Raw genomic sequence first — 15997 nt, 5'->3', positions numbered from 1 at the left:
ATGCGCGGGGCGGCCGCGGGGGCTCCCGGAGGCGGCGGCCCCGGGACTCGGCGGCGGCAGCGGGAGAGGGGAGGAGAGAGCGGACGGCAGAGCGGACGGCAGAGCGGACACTGAGAGCGGTGAGTGCCGGAGGGGACAGCGGCCACTGAGTGCGGGAGGTGAGTGCCGCCACTGAGTGCGGGAGATGGAGAGCAGGCACTGAGTGCGGGAGGTGAATGCGGGCACCGAGAGCGGACGCTGCGGGCGGTGAGTGCGAAGGGTGAGTGCAGACGGTGAGTGCGGGCGATCCCCTCCCCGCGGTCCCCTTCTCTCCCCCCGGGGCACCCCGCCGAGGGTCCCCAGCGAGCTCCCGGTGCGCTCCGGCGGCCCCGCGCGGGTACCGCCGCTCCTGCATCCCCGCCGCGCCGGGAGCATCCTTCCCCGCGGGGGCAGCGGGATGCCGGGGGTGGTCGGTGTGCGGTGCCTAGTGCTTGCAGACACTCCCGGGGTGCCGGGGGGTGCGGGATCTTTCCCTCTGCGCCGCGCACAACTGTGGTTCATCAAGCCGGGGTTGGTCCAGTGGTCAGGTGGGTGCTGGGGAAGAGCTTGAGGAGGGGAGGGATGTGCAGGGAAATACGGATTTTGCCTTAAATTCCCCCGTTACCGGTATCTCAAGGGCTTCCTGAAGGAGAGAGGTGGGCAGTGGTTTTCCTCTGTGTTTGTTTGAAGTGGCTGTGGGCGGATTTTCCTTGAATGACTTTGACACCCGGGGAGCTCTGGAGGCCACGGGAAGGAGATGCATAGCTCAGCCGTGAGCTGAGAGAAGAACCAGCTCCCGGTGTTTGCCTTGGAGCTGCCGCCTGCTCCTTGCGCAGACAGGAGCTGGGGCGCGTCTCCAAAGGGTCACCGAAGGGTTGTTCCCTGCTGATCTTCTCCAGGACACTTCGGGGTCATGTTCCCCCTGTATCCCATCCGGATTTTTTCCTGGCTGAAAACACCACAAGCATCTCATTTTTTTTTGGGGGGGGGGAGGGGGAGTGGGGGGAGGGAAATATTGTGGACCGTCTTTAAGTGTTCTGGTTTTCTTCAGCACAAATACATAGATATATAAGTTTGAGTGAACATTTTAACAGTTGTTTGTTTGGTGTCAAACCAATTCCTCTCTGGCATGAGCAGGGTTAGGTATGGAGCATCCCAGGAGCTGTGCTGAGGTGGCTTTGACTGGAGCACACCAGTTTTTACTGGGATGGAGAGGTACACTTGTTGTGGGATGCTGGGATGCTGTGGGATCGTGGGTTCAGAGCTGGGAAATGATTCAGGTATCACTAGTTGGGGGATTTTTGGGTGGTGTGGGGATTGGAGCAACCAGCCAGTGGAAGGTGTCCCTGCCCATGGCAGAGGGGTTGGAACAAGATGAGCCTTAAGGTCCTTTCCAACCCAAAACATTTTAGGATTCTAGGATTGCTCACTGGGGATTAGGATGAGGAGGAATGTGATGCTGCCCTGGCAGCAGTCGTTGAAAAAGAGCAAAGTCGTGAAAAGGTCATGAAAAAGGATGAATCCAGCAGGTCTGAAGTCTGGCAGGGAGGGGACAGCCAGCCATGAATTCTGAATTCTAGCAACAGACTTTGCTCCTGCCTTGGGGTGCCGTGGTGACATGTGCTGCAAACAATTCCTAGAAACCCACACGAGGCTCATCAGGCCAAACCACACAGTTGCACGTTTCCTCCCACGCAGCCGGGGAAGGTGTGGGTTAACAGCCCTGCACCCTGCAGGATTTTCTGTTTCCTGGGCATTAATTGCTTGTATTTGTTTACGCTGAAGCTGCAGCCTGTGGCCGAGCAGAGGGCTGTGTCCCTGTGGGTGCAGGGAGCAATGGCAGGGAGGGATGGCCATGCCAGCGAGGCAGGGAACAAGGGAGGTGCCACCGCCGGGTCACATGCGTGAGCTTGCAGCTACTTGCACATCTTGAGTCAGGCACCAGCTTAATTTTTTATCTGCTAGTTTACGGGGTAACTCTTGCTCCTGGGGTCAGACCAGTGGCTCTTTAATTGCATAAACATTCATTAATAAATTCCAGAAGAAGAAATACCCAGGGAGGTTGCTGGAGGCTGCAGCTGTACAGATGTGGCCATACCTTATGAGCTCCATCCTTCACAGAATCATGGAATGGTTTGGGTTGGAAGGGGCATTAAAGATCATCCAGTTTCAACCCCCTGCCGTGGGCAGGGACACCTTCCAGTAGATCAGGTTGCTCCAAGCCCTATCCAACGTGACCTTGAACACTTCCAGATATTAAGGGGAAGCTTGCTCCCACCTCCTTCCCACCCTCCAAGCCCCACCAAATCCTTGGGATTGAGTAGGGTTGTAAGCATGTGGATGCAGCACGGCCGGCATGCCTTTTGGGGGAGAAGTCTGCCATCTGGCTCTTACCTGGGGCTTTGTAGCCCCAGGAAAGGCATCACTTCCATCACTGCAAACCTGGAACCTGGCTGGGAGAGGCCATAGGGCTAAATAGGATGAGGTCCTGGATGGGGACGAAGACTTTTAGTGCAGGGGAGAGGAGAGCTCGTGGCTCCACGAAGTTGGCACAGGGCTGCAGTCTGTCCCTGGCAGCCTCCTCTCTGCCCACAGCAGCCGCAGGGCTCTGCATGATTTATGTACATTTTTTTTGAGTGACCAAAGCTCTAAAATCCTCAACCTTAAAAAAAGAATAATAATGTTTTTGTGCAAGAGGTTTTTGTGGATGACAGCAAAGCTGAGAAGGTTCTCGGGGCGATTTGAGCCCCCAAACAGCACATGGCCAGTTTGGTTTGGTCGCTCTGCCTGCAGGCAGATTGTTCCAGGGTTGTCCCATCAGCAGATGGATCTGAGCAGGGAGGGATTTGCTGGCTTGTCGAGGTCTCCCTGTGCTAGCAGGAGTTCCCAGTTCCAGAAGACCTGAACTGAAGGAAGATTAGTGCTGAAGAAAATTTAGGAGGTGAAAGTGGGATGCTGCTGTGACAAATCCAGGCTCCTTTGTCAGTCAGTGCAGGAGGAAAACCCCCAGGCACTTCGTTGGCACTACTCCAGTTTCTGGAAATGGTCAGTCCCAATCCATCAGTGATCCCTGCATGGCTGAATACAGCAGGCAGGGACTGATGGGGGTGGCAGGACCAAAACCATGCCCAGGAGTGCGTTGACACTTCAGCAGCCTGATGGTCATAGTTTGGGACTGTGTCCTGGTCTGGTTTGATTCCTGGTGTACTCATCCAGGGATTTCAGAGCCACCTGAAATCCAGCCCCAAAGCATCGGGTGTTGTGTTGGTTGTGTGTGGGAAAAGTGGTGAGCGGATCAGGAAAGCACAGACAGCAGAGGATTAGTGAGATCAGGAAGAAAAGCTGGGGAATATTACCTCGCTCTTGAGCAATTTTTGATACAGGGGGAGTGGATTTGCAGAGGAGGGAATTCTCAGCCAAGGTTTGTGAGTAGAATTAGTGAATATTAACTGGTGCTGCAGGTGGGTTTCTTTTTTTTTTTTTTAAGGAATTATTGGCTGTGTTATCAGCAGCATCACCAAGCTCTAACCCGGGTTAGGCATGAGGAAACTGCAGCTGTACTATCACGGCAAACCAGAAATGTGCCGTTCCCTAACATGGTTTGGGAGATAGCACAGTCCAGGAGTTGTTCCTAGCTGACAGTTTGTGTGTGGCCACCCATTTGAGGAGTGCAGCAGCACAGGAATGGCCAAGCCAGCCCAGCTGATCTCTGAGCACCTGATGTTGTGAAAATCAACCCCCCCTGCATGTGATGCTTGGACTCCCACAAAAAATCCACCAGCCTCATCCAACCTTTGGTTTCCTAACTTTGGGGTTCCATTCCCCTGCTTTGCTCCCCCAAACACCGCAGGGCCTCGGGGGTGCCCCCCTTGTTGGGATGTTTTGCTGCAGGGACGTGGCGTTTGCCAGCAGCTTTGTTTTGCTCTGTGCCATCTGAGCACAGCGTTCCCTGCGCTGGCTCCGCTGCTCTCATCCCCTGGCCCCATCCCAAAACTCGGGCAATGCTGAGCCCATGTCAAGAGGCACTTGCTGCTCAGCACGGCTGAGCTGGCTGCTGGCCCAGCTCGCTTCCAGGCCAGGAATTGCAGGGGAGCTGACACTGCCATGGCTTCCGTGGGGGATCCTGCCACCTCCCGCCGGCTTTCATGGCTCGTCTCCCAGCATCACAGGACGTTCGTTTCCTGAGGGATACAAGCTTGGACAAACCCTGCTTGGGTTGCACGCTGTGTGTGTGTGTAGAGAAAGGGAGAATTTGAGCCATCTTCTTTTATTTGAAATTTTCCACAAGGTTATTTTGACCTTTTTTCTTAGCAGATCGGGTTGTTTTATGTCATGGCCTTCAGTAAATCACATGACATCACCTTTTACCTGCCAGAGCATCCCAGCCTGTGCAGGTCCCTGTTGGAGGAGTGATGGGAATTGGGCTGATGTAGATTTAACAGGGTACCTAAGTGCCTAGAGGGAAATAAAACCTTCTGTGCAATGCACTGTTGAGTAGTCCCAGCACTGCCCAGTGCATTAGGAGCACAGTATCTCGTTTCCATCAGGCAGATAAGGACTGATCTCCCCATTTCATAGACAGGGAAGTGTAAGCCCAGTTTACAGAAGCCCCAAGTACCTGGCCCCTCTCTGGTGGTGGGGATTTCCACTTCTTTGATGCTGGAGTGCAGATCAGTCCTTCATACCCTGCTGCCTGCCCTGGAAGGGCTGGTCCCTGGCTCAAACCATCAAATCATGGAATCATAGAATGGTTGGGGTTGGGGAGACATTAAAGCTCATCCAGTTCCACCTTCCTGCCATGGGCAGGGATAACTTCCCCTATCCCAGGTTGCTCCAAGCCCTGTCCAGCCTGGCCTTGGACACTTCCAGGGATCCAGGAGCAGCCACAGTTTCTCTGGGCACCCTGTGCCTGTTGTAAATCCCATGTAAATCCCAGCAGCTCCCTGCAGAAGGGATCTGAGCTCTGGGTGTTCCTGCTGCAGTCTGGAGGAATGTTGGCACCTAAATGTGTGGCAGGAGGAAGGAAGCAGGTAATACCAAGACTGCACAGGAACTGCTGCTTGAGCCAGTCCATGGTCTCTTATTTTCTCATCTCTGGAGGGGCCTTTCCAAAACACTGGGCAGAATGGGATGCAGGAGCTGGCACTGTGCTCCCAGGATGATCTTGCAAAGTTTTCTCCAACTCTTCACAATTTAATTACAGGAGATGTTTGTGCTTAGGGAGGACCAGCCTTCAGACAACAGGATTTGGGATGGGGCTTACCCAGTGCATCTGAGCTGGGTGCAGCCCCGGTGCAGCCTCTCCCAGAGCCGAACTGCTCCCTGCCATCCTGGTGCTGTGGGAGCTCTGACACCAAAGTTAACCCCATGTAGGAAGGGGTCACAATAAAACCCCAAGCTTCAGAAGGACATGGAGTCCCCCCGGGGACTTTTGCTCAACTGCCAGAAGAGAGGAATTCAGGAATTAATCACCTGCAGCTCTCCAAACCAGTCTGTTGGCCACTGCTGTTATTTTCATGCTGTCCACAACCGCTTCTTTTTTTTTTTTTTTTCTGTTTAAATGCAATGCATTTATTAAAGACTTCCCAAAGCTGAGTACCCCCGGTCCTCCCTTCTTTGTTTACCAGGAACTACTGCCTTTTTGCAAGCCTGTGTAAACCTCTGATGCCTGAATACCAGTCTGCAAGCAAATCTATCACATTAGTGTAGCCTCAATCCCAGACAGTGAACTCCGGGGGCTGGAGCGGTGGGAAAATCAACCGTACTCTGTAGGAAATTTTCTCATTCAAACCCTTCCATCAGACTGTGACCAAAAAGCAAAAGAGCTGGGAAGAAGCTCGAGTTTCCAATTACCCTCTTCAAAAGGGAGAGAAAAATTGGAACAGGATCGTTCTCCTCCTGTGCCGGGAGTTTTTATTGTGGATGTAATGATCCAGCCTGGCCATCATCCACGCCCTCCTTCTCGCCTTGCAGCTCCCTCCCTGAACAAACGATACTTGGTTGCTGTTAATTGGCAGCAGCCAAAATAACTGAATCCCCCGGAGATGGGGGTGAGGACGGAATCTCAACGAGACACCCCGCCGATGAATGTGGCTTTCAGCTGGCTCCTACGCCCCCGTCAAGGGAAAAGAATAGGGGCTCTGTGAAACAGCCAGTGCTGACCTTGGGTTTCTGGGTTGGTGGTTTTTTGTTGTTGTTGTTGTTTTTTTTTTTTTTTTGCCTCTTTCTCTCTTCTAACCTTAATTGCTCGTCACTTTGTCCCATCACATGATCGCTGGAAACTGCCAACTTGTTCTCGCTCGCTCATATCACAAGGTTTGAAATAAGCAGGCTACCAGGTTCCTGATTTAGTGCTGTTCAGCCCAGTATCAGATGTGTTTCTTGTGATTTCAGACTATTATTTTAAAAATCTCTGCCCCTCACAGCCTGTTTAAAACTGGCATTTTCCAGCTCTGAAAACCTGCCTGGAATCATCTGTGCTGTCAGGGAGGTGTGCAGTGCCCAGGCTCTCTGAGGCGATGCTCGCTGCATGCACTGAGCTCTGGGGATGAGAGGCAGTGGCAAAATCCTGGCATGAGCACAAGTGGTGCAAGCCGGAGCCAGGCTGTGCCTGGGACAAAAGCTGCCTGTCTCTCTCACACCCTTGTCAGCATGCAAAGCAGGCAGGCCATGGACTGCATTCCCATGCATTCCTATTCCCAGGGTCAATTGCCACCTTCCCATGTGTTGCCTTTGCTCTTTACAGGCAGTTTTCAGCAGGTTTCTCTGCAGGAGATGAGCACTGACTCTGCTCTCTGCAGGTCTGTGCCCTCTTGGAGCTGGATTTCAGTTCCTGAAGTCTTGGGGTTCACTCTGGCACTAGTCTGTGTTCTCCAAGATTTAAGGAACTTAATCATGTCCTTTCTTCTTCTGCCTCACCACCATTGTCATCGAATCATAAAATCCCAGAATGATCTGGGTTGGAAAGATCATTTTTTTCCAACCCCTCTGCCATGGGAAGGAAAAAATTCTTTCCTGTAGGTTGGTGAGGCCCTGGCACAGGTTCCCAGAGAAGCTGTGGCTGCTCCATCCCTGGAAGTGTTCTGGCCAGGTTGGACTGGGCTTGGAGCAGCCTGGGATAGTGGAAGATGTCCCTGCCCATGGCAGAGACAGAATGAGATGACCTTCAACATCCCTTCCATCCCAAACCACTCCACAATTCCATGATTTGTGAATGAACTCCATTAGCTACAAGGGGCCAGAATAGTCTGGCTGTACATTGGAGCAGGGCAGAGTGAGTGTTGCCTTCTGTTCACACCGTGCCCTCATAGGAGTGCCCCAAAGTCAAAATTTGCCTTGCCTCCCTAAATTTTGGCACATAACACCACGGGGATACACAAGCTGCTGAATGAACTGCGTGTCCCATCACAGATTAGGACCCTGCAGACCCTTAGGAGAGAAGCAAAGTCTTTATGAGTGTGCACAACATTAACTCCCCAGCAAGTGTGCTCTCTTCAGCATTATACATCTGTGAAACTAAAACAGCATTTCCAGGGACCATTCTGCCTTCTGTGGCTAAGGCAGCTCCATTGAATGCAGCAGACAAATTACACTGTGGCAAATGGGGAAAAAAACCCAGCCTTGAGAGATGCTAAGGGAGAAAAGCCTAGGCAGTGTAGGGCAGAAAGACTTTTCTGGAAAATGAAGCTTAATGATGACAGCTCCCCTCTGCTAGAATATGGAGGCAACATGAAAATATTTTGTCTCTTATCAGATGCTTTGGGTTCCTACAGGAAGTGAGACTTGCTACCTGTTTGAGAGACTGCTCTGACTTTGCTCTGTGTGCTGTCTCACCCTGGGACTGCTTTCAGACTGCTTTCTGCTTTCCGAAACTCTCTCATGGTGTTTAACACTTTTCTGTCCTCTGTATCGTCGGCCTAGCAGGGGTCTCCCATCACAGAATCGCAGAATGGTTTGGGTTGGAAGGGATTTTAAAGCTCCTCTAGTTCCAACCCCCTGCCACAGGCAGGCATTAGACCAGGTGCCCACACAAACTATTTCTGTCTCACCTCTGGACACAGCTGGGATCTCATGTAACAGGAGAAAAATTCACTGTTTTCCACACTCAGGCAAAATAATTACTTGCGTTTACTTTTTTCCTGCCACCTCCATCCCCTGCAGCTCCAGTTGTGTGTGTATAAGCTTAGGAGACAAATTCTGCTCCTGCAAACCTGTGTGTGTTGGTTTCACAGGAGTAGCCACAGCCCTGCACAGTCTGGTGGGGCCCCACCAGCACCAATTTCAGTTCCGTTCAAATACGGGCATGTGTGATGAATTCTCTTCTATTTTGTGTGACACAAACACCAGCAGGGAAGAGAAGTATCTAGGTTGTTGGGAAACAGGGGGTATTGGGAATTAATTTAATGCCAGGAGTTGTTCTCCACACATTAGGATCCTGCTGTGCCCTGAATCTGAATCTTGCCAGCCAGAGCTTAGCAAGTCTGGAGGTTACCAAGGAGCAGAGCAGGCAGAGGAGTGCCCAGCACTGCGTTTGGCTGCTCTGAGCAGCCAGGGACATCTCTGGCAGTCCCTCAACATTGGTTCCACGGATGCTCCCAAAGCTCTGATGCTGTACCCGAACTGCAGCCAGCTTGGATGCAAAGCCTCTCATTTCTTCATTCCCTCTCAGTCCTGATGCTTCTTACTTGTGGAGGCATGAGGGCTGTAGGTTTGGGACTGTGGATTTCTCCGCTTCTCCCTCTGCCATACTCACTACAGTAACCCATGGACAAGTTGTGTGACAGGGAAGCTTGAGTTTCTTTGCAACCTCCATGATTTGGTTGGGACCCTCCTAACTCTTGTGCACACAGGCAGGTTATCCCTTAGATGAGTAATTTACATCCCAGTTGTCCCTGAGCATTTTGTTACGGGTTAAGGGGTGAAAAATCACCTTCATAAGTCATCAGATGCTTTCTTGCCAACGAACTGCTTCCTGCACTCCCTTGTTGGCAGCTTGTGGCTACTGAACACACTCCAAGCTGAGTGCCTGAGGAAGTGGGGAGGAAGGGCAGGCTTGTGACATTGCTGTGCCCATCTGATGCAGGCTGAGCTGCAGGGACAGGGCTCTGCCATCCTCCTCTGTGCTGAATTTAGGTCAGGGAACAGATACCCCTGGGAATCTGGTACTCCCTCAGACCCTTCCCTAACTCCCCAGGAGATCTGGTACCTCTAAACTAGACAATATTCATAGAATCATGGAATGGTTCAGACTGAAAGGGACCTTAAAGATCATCTTATGCCAACCCCCTGCAGTCCCCTGAGCAGGGACACCTTCTGCTATCCCAGGTTGCTCCAAGCTCTGTCCAGCCTGAACAGTTCTGGTGATGGGGCAGCCCCAGCTTCTCTGGGCAACCTGTGCCAGGGCCTTGCCACCCTCACAGGGAACAATTCCTTCCCAATATCCCATCCATCCCTACGCTCTGGCAGTGGGAAGCCATTTCCCCTTGTCCTGTCCTTCCAGGCCCTTGTCCCAAGTCCCTCTCCAGCTCTCTTGGAGCCTCTTCAGGCACTGGAAGGTGCTCTAAGGGCCAGTATGTCGCTAGTGCCATGGTTTATCCCACTGGGAATGGCAGCATGCTCTTCTCCGCAGTGCACCACCATTAACATTTCCTCTTTCTCCCGTCCCCACAGGGCAGGAAGACGACGTTCTGTGGTGCGGGGCTGAAGGCAGCAGGATGACAGCCATCCTGGAGCGGCTCAGCACGCTGTCCCTCAGTGGGCAGCACCTCAGCCGGCTGCCCCGGCTGCTGGAGGACGGCTTCCCCAAGATGCCCTGCACGGTGAAGGAGTGCGAGGTGCCGCAGCTCTTCCGGGAGCCCTACATCCACAGCGGCTACCGGCCCACCGGCCAGGACTGGCGCTACTACTTCCTCAGCCTCTTCCAGAAGCACAACGAGGTGGTCAACGTGTGGACTCATCTCCTGGCAGCTCTGGCTGTGCTGCTGAGGTTCAAAACGTTTGTGGAGGCTGAGCAGTTGCCTGTGGACGCGTGGTCCCTGCCGTTGCTCATCTTTGTCCTCTCCTCTGTCACCTACCTGACCTGCAGCCTCTTGGCCCACCTGCTGCAGTCCAAATCAGAGCTGTACCACTACACCTTCTACTTCGTGGACTATGTTGGAGTCAGCATCTACCAGTATGGCAGTGCCCTGGCTCATTTCTACTACAGCTCTGACCAAGCCTGGTATGACAAGTTCTGGCTTTTCTTCCTGCCAGCAGCAGCTTTCTGTGGCTGGTTGTCCTGTGCCGGCTGCTGCTACGCCAAATACCGGTACCGACGGCCTTATCCCATCATGAGGAAGATGTGCCAGGTGATCCCAGCAGGGCTGGCTTTCATCCTGGATATCAGCCCCGTGGCTCACCGGGTGTTCGTGTGTCACCTGGGGGGCTGTGAGGAAGATGCTGCTTGGTACCACACGTACCAGATACTGTTTTTCCTTATCAGTGCTTATTTCTTTTCCTGCCCTGTCCCTGAAAAGTACTTCCCTGGCTCCTGCGATATCGTTGGCCATGCCCACCAGATCTTCCACACCTTCCTGGCCATCTGCACCCTGTCACAGCTGGAGGCCATTCTTTTGGATTACAAGAACAGGCAGGAGATTTTCCTGAAGAGACACGGGCCTTTCACCGTTTATCTCTCCTGCATCTCTTTTTTTGGCTTGGTGGCCTGTAGTGCCATCACAGCTTACATCCTGCGACGCAGGATCAAGGCCAGCCTGGCTAAAAAGGACTCCTGAAAGTCACGGATGTGACAGGCATGACATCACCAGAGAAAATCAAGAAAAGGGGGCATAACATACTAGAGACATGACTGTCTTATTTGCCTAACACGCCGTGACTAACCAGGACCCTAGACTCAGATGGAGGGCTGGACACGTCATGCTGGATGCATTTTCACAGCAGGGATTGCCTTTTGCCATCCAAGAGGGGGACATGGAGTGTTTTAAGCCAGAACAAGTCACTGAACCAAGGATGCTGGAATAGGCAGAGGTTCCTTGTTCATCCTGGTAGAGCTGTGGGTGAGACCTTGCTGAAGGTCAGGGAGGGCGGCCTGGAGGCAGTGGGACTGTAGAAGGGTGTGCCAGGGCTCACAAAACCATGAGTACCACAGCTGGATGTGATGACCTCTTTGGGTTTTGCCATATCTGTGGCAGAACTGTTCCTGTCAAAGGCACTAGGAAGGTTTTGGGAAGTCTGTGTTTCCAGGGTTCAGGTGTGAGGGCATATGTGGCACAGTGGCTGGCAGAATCCTTTTCTTGTTCCAGCCAGAGGTTCTCTGTATGCTCCACTTATCAAGTGTGTCAATGCCAGGTCGCTTAGGTGGCTTTGGGAAAACATCTTTGGAGATCCAGGCTTGACCTGGGGTCCTCTGGGACAAACTGGGTCTGTGTCATCTGTCTAGGGAGTCTGACCAACCTCTAGCAATGTCCATGAAATGTGGAATAACCTGGATGTGATCTGTTTGATACACGAAAGGCTCTGCTCCTCCAACAGCACTACTGTGCTCGCGGCCAAAAGGGTATGAAGGTGAAGGAGTCTTTATTCCCCTCTTAATGGTGCTTCATGTCCTTGGTGAGCCTTGTGGGAAAGCTGACCTTGAAGCTGCAGGGTTGCTTTTCTGCGACCAGTGGGGTTGTGACTCTGGCATGTTTTTATCAGTATTAGATGAAGGTGGAACAGCAAAAGCCAGGAGCAGGGTGACAACATAAGGGTCCTGCACAACCTCAGGATGGGTTTATGCTTGGGACTTGGTGATTCCTGTGTGGAGTAGAAAAGATAGTCATCAGGGTCACTTAATGTCCATGAGTCTCTCCTGTCCAAGGTAACAAAGGCTGGGTTACTGTGTCCCACACTAGAGGAGTCTCTTCTGTGCTTGCCTGGGGGGAATATTGAATATAAAGCCACCAAGGAGGTTTAAATCCTTGCTGAAACCAAGGAATCCATGGGATCTGTCCCAGCCATGGATTTGTCTCACTGAACCCAAGGGCAGGCAAATGAATTGTGATTGCTGGTTCTGAGCAGGCAGAGTGTAGGGTTGGGGATATGGTTGGTGAGGACAAGCACTGATTTCTGCACTTCATCTGTGTTTTAGCTCTTGAGGTGTGCATGTGTGTTCATGTTCCATGCGTGTGCATGGGATTTGTTATCCAGAAAGGCTTCACCTTGGGATTTTATATCTCCAGAGCCTTCTAGCTGGGGTAAGATTAACCCAAAGGAAACAGTGCTGTCCTGCTGGAGGAGCAAGGTGGGCCAGACAACAGATTTGTTAATAGGTGGTGGAAAAGAGACCTGTAAATAGGTACTTTACAGGTAAATTTGGAACTCATGGCCCTATAGAAAATTAAATACAAAGGGAGAGGGAAGTAAGTTTGGAGTGTAGGAGAAAAAATCATAGGAAAGTCTTCAGGAGGTCATCAAGTCCACCCTTTCTCATCAGTCCTGGCCTCCTGGTTTACATCCAGTCCAGCTTAGAAATTAATTACTTCATTTCTTAGGGTGTTATTGATGGTACAGCCATGCTGACCTAGCAGAAAATCTGCCTCAGGGGAGATGCCAAGCAGGGATGGTCCCACTTCCACCTCACTGAACCCCTTCCCATGCACAGAAGCTCATCTCCCCATGGAGCAAGCCAGTGCTGGGAGAGGGACCATCAGGAAACCAATCCTTCTGAAAAAATGTCAATAATTTTTGGCTGGTTTTAACTCTGAGCCAGCTCACTTGGACAACGTGGCTGCCTGCAGGGAAGGGCTGGAGTGGAGGCCAGCAGCAGTTCCTCCTTGCATGGCAGCTGGCTACTCAACTCACTCAGTTGCACTGATGGACCTCCTTCCATGGCCTCTGGCTTTGTTTGTGGGTCTCCTCCCAGTTTGAAGAAGGGCTTCCAGTGGGAGCAGCTTTTTCTTACAGCCTAATTTGCCTTGGTTTTGGGGTAGGCAAGGCAGAATAAGACAGTGGGCGTGGAACTGGCTGGATGGTATCAGTGGGTTCCTGTGCAGAAACAGAGGGAAATCAGGCTGGTCCGGAGCTCATCTCTGGGAAAAAATGGAGAAGGATTGGGCATGGCTGATAATAGCAAACCTGCTCTGCTGCTACCTGGAGTTATACTGGTACCAAAGGAAGGGATCACCCAGGTGTCCCCTTCTCTGAGGGTTTGAAAACAGATTACATGACCTGTCCTTGTCGAAGGAGGGTGAGTTCGGTAATGCCATCTCGTTCAGGGACAGGGAGAGGAGCCCACGTGGCTCTTCCAAGGTACTTTGGATCATATCTTCTCCTCCCTGGCTGAGCAGAAGTGACATTTCTCTGGAGCAGTGGTGTGACAGTGGAGGTGTTTTTGCGCACTCCCACGTTTCCCCTCAGGTGAAGCCGCTCCGGTCTCCGCGTGCCCTGCACTCCCACCTGGAGCCGACCTCCTGGTTACGATGATGGGTGGAGTGAGCGGGGACCTCCCATACTGATCTGTGCTGCTGTGAGGATGCGCCCTTGTGTCACAAGGGGCTCACCAACACTGGAGCTTCCTTCATTCCTGTCTCCATCCTCCTCCTCTTCCTCCAACCAGCTTCCTTCTTTCCTTCATCTCCAGACTTCATCCTTGTGCCTTATGCACCTGGCTGCCTTCCTGGGCAGACTACACATGCTGCAGTCTGCTGGACTTCAGCTGGGAAGTGGCTGTGGAAGCTTTGCCAGCGATCCAGAGGAGACCCGGGCTGGATCTGGAAAGAGCCAAAGTGCCGCTGTGATAAATGCTCAGTTCGCCTGAGAGCTCCCCAGGACCTTCTCCTTGGGCTCACTGCTTGGAGCAGGTCTCCTCCATCCTGGTGTTCCTAAGGAGGCATGGCTGGGAAGGATGCACCAGTGGCCAGGCTTGGTGAAGAGCTGACCACCAAAGGCTGAGCACACCTAAGATCCCAAAGGGATCAAGGTCACCATCCTCTCCCTCAGGAATCTCTGGTGCTGAGGCAGTATTCTTGCAGATCTTGCAAACCATGACAACTCCTAAGAATTCATGCCAGTGTGCCTTGTGCTATTCCTTTTTGGGCTTAATCCTGAAGGAATCTGAAGATCACGGGCAACCTCTTTTCTGTCTGCTGGTCCCTGGTTGCTCTTAACAGCCAGTTCCCACTGACAGGATTTGCTCAGTGTATGGAGGAGGAGGGGAGGATGGAGACAGGTGCCTTCAATTTGTATTTATGCCTAATTTGTGTAAGGAGGCAAGGACAGGTTCCTCATGTGCCTTGCAATTTACATCTTTTACTGACGAGATTATTTTTAAGCACTGTTTGTTACTAAACAGAAGTACAAAAGAGTTTGTATTCTTTTCCTTTGGGAAACAGGGAAGGGTATGAGTGTTCCTTATTAACCATCCCCTTCCCAACTCCCATCTGCTGACTTTGTATTGTTGAAAACATTGACAATATTTTAAGCTTTGTACTGTACTGATCTTTATTTAAAAACTTTAGTGGAAAAAAAAGATCTGTGAAAGCAAAACAAGTGGTGTGGTGTGAAATTTCCAAGTGCACAACTACAGAAGGTTACGAGTCATTAGAAAGGAAAGGGGATAATAATTACAGAGGGGATATATTAGAGTGATAATAATTACAATAATGAACAATAGGGTGTGGTTTTATCTGTGCATCTCAAAGTACTTTCCAGGTTTCACGATACCTATTGGATTTCATTCCCTTTCCACAAGGGAAGTGCAGAATGGCTGCCCTGACACTGAGTAGAGAAATTTTAGTTCATCATCCACAATCACAGAAGGGTTGAGTTTGGAAAAGATCTCTGGGGGCCACTTGGTCCAACCCTCAGCTCAAGCAGGGCCCCCCAGAGCTGGTTGTTCAGGTCCATGTCGAGATGGATTTTGATTATCTCTGAGGATGAAGACTCTTTTGCCTCTCTGGGCAACTGGGCCAGTGCATGGCCACCCTTACAGTAAAAACGTGTTTCCTGATGTTCAGAGGAACCTCCTATGTTCCAGTGTGTGCCCGTGGCCTGTGGTCCTGGCACTGGGACCTGGCACAGAGCCTTGCCCTGTCCTATTTGCACCCTCCCTTCAGGGATTCATATACACCTATAAAATCTTAAATATTCCCTGACCAGATCCTCTTCCACCAAGGTGCATATTCCTTTCTCCAGCCCTTCCCCCTGGTCTCAGGGACCAGGGATTCCTGAAGGCTGGTCTTGCTGGTAAAGACTGAGGGGAAGAAGGCTCTTCCATGTTCTCCCACATCTTACTGAGCAATGGGCCCACAACATTTTCCCTACTCTCCCTTTTGTCACCCTATAGGAACCCTTCTGGTTGTCTTTGACATTCCCGAACAGATTCCAGTTGGACTTTGCCTTTCCTCATCCCTGCACACTCAGATAATGTCTCTGTGTTCCTTTCTGTCCATGTCCTTGCTTTCACCCCTCTGCTGCTTCTGTGTTTGAGTTTTGCCAGGACCTCCCTGTTTATCCATGCAGGCATGCTGGCATTTTTGCCCAGCTTCCTGCTCATTGGAATGGACTGTTCTTGAGCTTGGAGATTACTCCTCCCAGGCCTCCTTATCCCAAGACACTCTACCAAGGAGGCAGAGGCCTTTGAAGACACCAAAGTCTGAAGTCTAGAGGTGTTTGATGTTTACCCTCCTCCCTTCCCTCAGGATCCTGAACTCCACCAGCCACGTCTGCCTTTGACTCCCACATCCCCAGCAAACCATGGCTGGTGAGTCTGATGTCCAGCAAAGCAGTTCTCCTTGTTGGCTCCTCCATCATTTGGAGGAGAGAGTTACCAGCACTGCATTCCACAACCCTCCTGGATTGCAAATCATTGAACCATAGAAGGGTTTGGGTTGGAAGGGACCTTAAAGATCATCCACCCTGGCATGGCCAGGGACACCTTCCACTAGACCAGGTTTCTCAGGGCTCCATCCAACCTGACCTTGAATGTTTCCACAGGTAGGGC

The 15997-nt window shown here is 51.7% G+C and overlaps 1 protein-coding gene across 3 annotated transcripts; it reads left to right on the top strand.

Annotated features, from left to right (window-relative positions):
- Positions 1-46: 46 nt before the first annotated feature.
- Positions 47-14537, top strand: PAQR8 (progestin and adipoQ receptor family member 8). 3 transcript variants are annotated; one of them, XM_048298632.1, is made up of 2 exons: positions 47-119; positions 9688-14537. In XM_048298632.1, exon 2 carries the CDS (start codon positions 9732-9734, stop codon positions 10788-10790), a length of 1059 nt encoding a protein of 352 aa, XP_048154589.1. In that variant the 5' UTR covers positions 47-119; positions 9688-9731; the 3' UTR covers positions 10791-14537. The 3 variants fall into 3 exon arrangements, with proteins under 3 accessions (XP_048154589.1, XP_048154590.1, XP_048154588.1); XM_048298633.1 differs by lacking the exon at positions 47-119 and adding an exon at positions 180-259; XM_048298631.1 differs by lacking the exon at positions 47-119 and adding an exon at positions 201-246.
- The last annotated feature ends 1460 nt before the right edge of the window (positions 14538-15997 follow it).

This window comes from Corvus hawaiiensis, chromosome 3 (assembly GCF_020740725.1).
Source record: "Corvus hawaiiensis isolate bCorHaw1 chromosome 3, bCorHaw1.pri.cur, whole genome shotgun sequence".
In the NCBI taxonomy this organism is placed as follows: Eukaryota; Metazoa; Chordata; class Aves; order Passeriformes; family Corvidae; genus Corvus; species Corvus hawaiiensis.
This window is presented reverse-complemented; position numbering and strand designations above follow the sequence as displayed.